This window comes from Rhagoletis zephyria, unplaced genomic scaffold (genome assembly GCF_001687245.7).
Source record: "Rhagoletis zephyria isolate East Lansing unplaced genomic scaffold, Rhagoletis_zephyria_1.1 Rzeph_scaffold_01241, whole genome shotgun sequence".
NCBI lineage: Eukaryota > Metazoa > Arthropoda > Insecta > Diptera > Tephritidae > Rhagoletis > Rhagoletis zephyria.
The window spans coordinates 135,134-142,487 of record NW_016158325.1 but is presented as its reverse complement, the minus strand read 5'-3'; the positions used below and the strand labels follow the sequence as shown (position 1 = coordinate 142,487).

The 7,354-nt window shown below is 32.7% G+C and overlaps 1 protein-coding gene across 1 annotated transcript in view; it reads right to left on the bottom strand.

Moving 5' to 3' along the window:
- Positions 1 to 5,694: 5,694 nt before the first annotated feature.
- Tao (Serine/threonine-protein kinase Tao) overlaps positions 5,695 to 7,354 on the bottom strand; it is a 105,693-nt gene continuing 104,033 nt past the window's right edge. The window contains exon 13 of the mRNA XM_017616644.1: positions 5,695 to 5,863. Within this exon, the coding sequence (XP_017472133.1) occupies positions 5,779 to 5,863 (85 nt within the window). The 3' untranslated portion in view covers positions 5,695 to 5,778. The remainder of the gene's footprint in view (positions 5,864 to 7,354) is intronic.

The window sequence follows — 7,354 nt, the reverse complement described above, 5'->3', positions numbered from 1 at the left end:
TGTACAGAAATATCATCGCCACAATGACGGGGCAATCTTGTACTCTTTCTTGTCAAATATGCATTTTGATGTAACTGCTATGAAGCTATGAATACTCATTAAAATCGTTTCAGTTCGTAATAAAAGTACATTACATACTTGTAAAAGTAAACAAAGCCGAATTGCATGTTAAAAGAAAATGCCAGAGCAGTCAATTTTCTCAATAATAAATTTTTCGATAGTAAACGGGTTTTTTAATTGTGCTAAATTCTAAAAATATATGATATACAATGACAATTAATAAGGAAAATTTGAAAAAAACGGTAATTTTTGTGGAAGTATAAGTGAATTTCAGTGCATTTAAAGCTTCTGCGTCGTTTACTTTTAAATCAGAATTATCAAAATCGACAAATTCAAATTAGCGGTACGTCTTACGGTGCCACCTTTGTTCGCTGCATCGTGCATATTATGCACATGACGTTTTTAAATTCATTTTACATACATACATGTGTACCAGTCCAAGATGAAAAAAGAAACCTAAATTAGTAATGTTTTTATGAATGTAGTTAAAAAAGTTCACAGAGGAAACGCATAAAAATTTAGATGTCAACAGAATAATACCTACAATAAAAAAGCATCACTGAAGTGTGAGAAGGCTTTAAATGCCGTTTTAAAAAGGTCAATACATTTATAAAATATTTTGACTTTTGCTGGGTGTAACTCAGTCAAAGTGCTATTAAAGAAAATAAAATTCTGAAAAGTAATAAACAGGAAAAGAGTGCACACAAAGTTAATATTTTACCCAAATTCATAAAAAATTAAGAAATCGAATTTTGTATAAAAATGTCACTGTACAGAGCTATATAAATCTATTTTATTTTTTTTTTTTAAATAAGGCCACTAGCATATACGGTTTTTATAAATGAATCTTGTAGCGTCACGCTATATAAATACATATGTACATATATATGTTTTGGCTGGCGAAATATGTACTTATGTCAACTAAGTAAAAAAGCGTATGAGTAAATTTAACCACATTAAAAAGTTCTTAAATATTCAATGGCGCAACACAGCAACTCTTTTTGTTGCACGAAACCCTTGAACACGTGCCTGTCATCTATTTCTTCTGTTTCGACATTTCGCTATTTTGCATTTCTTTCATTTTGACGTCATTCGCATTGTCAGATTTTTGAAATTCGTTTTGGTCCGACATTCTGCTATTTCATAATTCTTTCATTCTCATGTCATCCATCTTCCATTTCTCACCTTCCATTGCCGTTCGCATCATCGAACGTGCCTGTCAAACACTGCCGCCATCATGCTTTTCAGTTTGGCAGGCACGTCCGCTGTTAGAAAGAGAATAGACAAAAAGGGGCATAGGATTCCATACTTGTCAGTATATACGATGGTTACAAAGAAGTTTATTCGTATAGAAAACTTGCTGTTCTATACACATGAACGCCTGGTACTGGGAATTGAAGAATCATTTATAGCTAAAACTGTGCATATAAAATTGACAACGAGAAAATGGACACATATTTTTCGGCTATTTAAGAATGTACTTGAACATTTCAAGTTGGATGAAAAAATATATACATGAATTCGATGGTCGCTATGTATGATTTTTCGTCCATATTTCTTATTACTACGAGTATTATGATAATAGTAAAACTTTGTAAGCACTGGCGTCTGAGACCAGTGGCAAATTCTTTGCATGGGGCCCTCTCAGTGAAAATCGTCACGTTGTAATTTAATTTTAATAAACCACTTAAGTAGTTACCCAACACTATTAACAATAATGTGTGGATTTAAGTTAAATATCTAATACATTTTATTAAACCCTAGCGCACTTGTGCACAAGGGTATATTAATTTTGTTCACATAACGGTTGTTTGTAACAGCCAAAACGAATCGAGATTGATATAGACAAATGTATACATAAATGCTCAGAATGAATAGAGAAGTCGATTGAGCCATGTCTGTCTGTCCGTCCGTCTGTCCGTCTCTCCGTCTGTCCGTCCGTCTGTCCGTCCGTGTGCACGATAACTCGAGCAAAAATTGAGATATCTCAACGAAATTTGGTATGTGGGTTTCCATTAATCCAAGGTAGGTTGGTATTGAAAATGGGTCAAATCGGACTGTAACCACGCCCACTTCCCATATAACGGTAATTTCCAGAAATACGAAAATGCGATATTTTAGTAACTACTGAAGATAATTCACTCAAAATTGANAAAATCGGACAATAACCACGCCCACATTCCATATAAGGGTAATTTAGAGAAATACGAAATCTTCGATAAATCAGAAATATTAAAGCTAATTTATTCAAAATTGACGCTTGCAACAATTCTTTACCAAGAAATACGTTAATGATATAATTTTGGAAAATGAGCGTGGCACCGCCCACTTATGATCACATATATGTATCTCGGTAACCGTTCTACGAATTTGTACCAAACTCGGTATGGTTATTGTGCTTGCCATTTAAAAGCAAACCGTTCAAAATTATTTGAAATCGGACTAAAATTACGGCTTTTCATATAACGGTAAATTTTAGAAATGCTTGAAACGTCAATATTTCGAAATTTAAGGACGCTAATTTACTCAAAATTGATACACCGCTGATTACCATGTAGCGGTAGCTTTCGGAAAGGTGAAAAACATATATTTAATATTTGCGCCGGGTATTTAATGTTCGGCTCCGCCCGAACTTAGACTTTCTTACTTGTTTTCAAGAACAATTTAATTTTGATAAGATATTTATTAATAAAATTTCTTTTCTCCGAGCTTTCTGTTCCGCAAAAGAATCTATAACATCACCGAAGTTTAAAGATAGAGCCATAGAATTTGCAATAGAGTTACGTACCCTGTCTTTTCCCATAGAGTTTCTCAAATAGGTGTTTATTAATTTTAGTTTCGAAAATGATAGTTCAGCTGTAGGCACAGGAATTGGAACAAATAACATTACCAGGGACCGTAACAGTTACAACTTTTATTAAAAAAATCACTCTTTAACAATTATTTTTTGACTTTTATTTAATTACTCTTTAAATAACCGTTATTTCTGACTTTTATTTTATAAATCGAAAATAACAATTATTTTTGATTTTTATTTAAATAATCTGCAAATAACAGTTATTTTTGATTTTTAAATTATATGTCTTAAATAACAGTTATCGAAGACTTTTATTTATAATAGTCATNTTTGACTTTTATTTAATTACTCTTTATATAACCGTTATTTCTGACTTTTATTTTATAAATCGAAAATAACAATTATTTTTGATTTTTATTTAAATAATCTGCAAATAACAGTTATTTTTGATTTTTAAATTATATGTCTTAAATAACAGTTATCGAAGACTTTTATTTATAAAAGTCATAAATAAAAATCAGTCACTGATCTTTATTTTTTCAATCATACTTATAAAAGTCATTTGAATAAGTCGTAGTAAACTTTTGTTTTCCAACACCTTCTTAACTGCAAAAATACAAAAAAATAACAAAAAAATGTTAATGACTTTTATACGGTTGATTTAAAAAATAAAAGTCGGTCACTGATTTATATTAATGACTTTTAAAAGTAAAAGTCACTGACTGATTTTTATTGATGACTTTTCTAAATAAAACTCTTCAATAACTGTTATCTAAGCCGTGTAATATAAAAATCAAAAATAATTGTTATTTTGGATTTATAATATAAAAATCAAATATAATTGTTATTTTTTTAAATTTTGCATAAAAATTGCAAATAAAAATTTATTTTCAAATTTGAGTCTCGGTACAAAACGAAATCGATTGGTATGTTTCACTTAGTTGTAGAGCATTTCCTTCATAGTGAATTTTTCCATGACAGTTTTCATCAATAACTATTATGTTCGGTCCCTGAACATTAATGCAGTACATACCTCAGAAAATCAGGACGACATAAAATAAAGTATAGGTACATATATGGACATTTCCAACGGTCGCGAACCGTACGTTCGTACGCTTTTGAAGTTCAAAAAACAAGGAAAACATAAATTTTTATTAATTCTTTTTCGATAGCATTTTGCTAGGTAGGTATATCTTTGGTGTAAAAGGGATGTTCTTTGGATTTTTATTTTTCAATATGTTAGCAACAAACATGCGGTCGCGAACGTACGAATAATAATGTAAGTCGCTTTTGGCTGCAAATTGAAAAATGCAAGAAACTGTGAAATGGAACAGAATATTCTAAAGCGATTAATTTTAAACTAAAGTGGAATAAAAGCACTTTCTCCTAACTAATTGCGCGTTGAAATATCTCTTATTAGTTTTTTATTCATAAGCTTAAGTACCGGTCGCGAACATAGGGGTCGCGAACGTACGATTTTTCCGTCATTTTGTATACATTTCATGAACATGAAATGGTATCATTGATTTGGTCCAATGTTTGTAAGTACCAGAAGAAGGAGATATAGACCCACATAAATGTTTGCCAAAATGATCAGAACATCGAGCTGAGTCGATAAATCCAAGTCCAGCTATCTGTCTGTTTGAACGCAATTTAGTCCCTCAGTTTTCGAGATATGCGACTGAAATTTGGTAAGCGAGTGTAATTTTATAATATATTAATCATTTGTCGGAACCGTCAAAATCGGTCCACTATAACTTATAGTTCCCATTCAACTGATTGTTCATTTTAGTTCTCGGCCCTAATTGACCATTCTGTGGAAACGCTCATATGGTCTTTAGTTGTGTCTGTCTTTAACCCACCGTCAATGAACATATTTTTTGTCATACCGTGAATGAGCTAGGTGTGTAACACCCGGGGAAAAATATATGTGTATATAAAAAAAGAACTACAGTTGAATGAATTTTTGTATGTTGTTTGTTGTGTTGATAATATGTGTTGAAAAATAAAAAATAAAAAAGCGTATTCAGCTAATTTTACATACATATTTTTGGGTTTTTTTTTATATTAAAAAATTAATACAAAATTAAGTGCTTTCAGTTATAATCAGCCTCATTGCGCAAGACGTAAATTAGGCTAAATTGTACGACCCGACAACATTGGCATTGCATACTGTCGTGCTGAAATAAGTAAACGTCGAAAATCGTCGAAAACTTCGCAGTGCTGCCAAGTTTTTCCGTTTTAATACACTAGTCGAGTGGAAAGTTTAGGCCATGACGTGAAACTTTCGATACGATTCGACTCTCGAAAAACGACTTACATTCGATACGACTCTTGCAATGAGGGTGATTATGTTTTAAATAAGACGTAGTGTAAAAACTTCAAAAATTGTGACTAAGCATTTATAAATTCAAGTATTCAAAAATATTTACATACTTAAATAAGTTTTTTTATTCGATAATACTGATTATTTTGAAAATTCACACTTATAAAAATTCTTACGTCGTCAATGAACATGGGTGTGCGACACTCGAGCGAAAGTTTTCGACTATACACACGCACTTGCTCGCGACCAATCAAAGACTAAATACTCGCGATCGACAACTCTACCTGTAAGCTGCAGCTACAAAGAATTTTGCGACATCATAGCGCCAAATAGCCAAACAGTACGCATTTAAAAACGGCTAGCGTGTTTCACACCCATTTTCATTGACGACGAGTTAATTGATTTTAAGGACTAAAAAATTTATAACTTTTAAGTGCTCAGTTTTGTTAAAAATGTTAGGATAATTCTGAGCTCACGGTCTCTTGGGCCGGGGCCCTCTGGATCGGGCGCCCGTGGCATTTTACCAGCCATGCCACCCTATAGTTGTGCCTCTGGTTGTAAGTTATACTAGTAAAATAATTAAGAGAAATATGTACTATTGACAGCCAAAACCATGCTCCGTTTTGATCACCTTTTCTATGGCCGGATTACAAAATACTAGTTGGGGTTCATACGGGACGCTGTCTCACATCATCTCAAGCGTTCAAGATAGGACTTACACAGAGTGAAGAATGCATGGCAGATTTCGGAAGATCACGACTGAGCAACTAGGTTCTTTTACTTTTTTTAACTGAAATAATTGGCACATCAAAGCACAACGAATTTGTTAAAACTCGTTAAAATATGAATCATCACTATAGGTTTCCATTTTCTTGGTAACACTAAACTAATTGTCTATGTGAGATCGTGCGGATCAGCCAAGGTAACAATTTGTTTTACAACTATGCTATGCTATGTCGATACTCATATCATTACACCTATTCAATAAAATTCAAAGCCAATCGCATTCATTGAATTAGAATACGAATGATTCATTTGTCGTTTTGAATGGATTCAGCCATACGTCTATTATGAATAAGGCCATTAGGCTGCTAGAGTTATTTGTTGTTGTATACGTGACACAACGAATAACAGAGAAAACAGCAGCAATTTGCAAATGGATAATGTTTTGAATGTTGTCCTGTTGCATTTCTACGAATTTAGACATTTTGACAACATTTGCACCGGATCAGGTTAATAAATAACCATATTTTTCTGTGGCACCTCGACATACTTACTTTACTTGTTACCAATCCGACAGGGGGCGCACAGTGTGCTGTTTGAACACTCAATGCGAATTAATCGTAGCGCTTTCGACAGAAGCGATATTTTGATATGAAAGAAAGTAGTTTTGAAAGCTAATGTTATTCTCTTTCACGGAAAAATACTGCCATTGACCCACAACTACTCCTTGACCTTAAAACAATTGGTAAAAAATTGTGTTCTTCGAAAAAAACATGCAAAATCCACCGGATTTGTTCCAAAAAAAATTTTCGTATGTTTTATTGTACTAATATTATAGATTTTGAGACGAGAAACACGATTCCACTGTTTAAAAATCGAAAAAAATTTTAACATCTCAATTTAAGAAATGAATTTTTTTTATTTGCATGCAGTTGTGCATCCTTCTCACAATTTTATTTCACTCGGTGGAAATCTTTAGGCCCTCTAAGAGCCAAGTTATAACAATTTTAAACCAAACTTCGAATCTGCTGTACGAGTTTTTACTCTGAAATTAGAAGAAAACAAGTAAGAGCAGCGCTGTCTTCGGCTATGCCGAAGGCTTCATACCTTTCATGAACATCTGCAAATTTTACTTTGACAGATTACTGCTTTTGAGTACATCTGCATACATCGATAGAGGAGTTACATACCTATATAAAAAATCGCATCTGAACAAACAGAGGTATGGAAGATATACCTTATATTAGCACCAATCTAAGTGATTTTCACTGCTATGTGATCGGTATGTAAACCGACACAATTTATTGGGTTTAGTTTCCTACATAAAGGAGATATATCGCAAAAACTGGTATCTGAACAATCAGTGCTATAGGAGATAAAGCTTATACAGCATAGATTTTGACGATTTTCTCAGTAGACTTTGTATTATTATTTATAAAATATCTTAC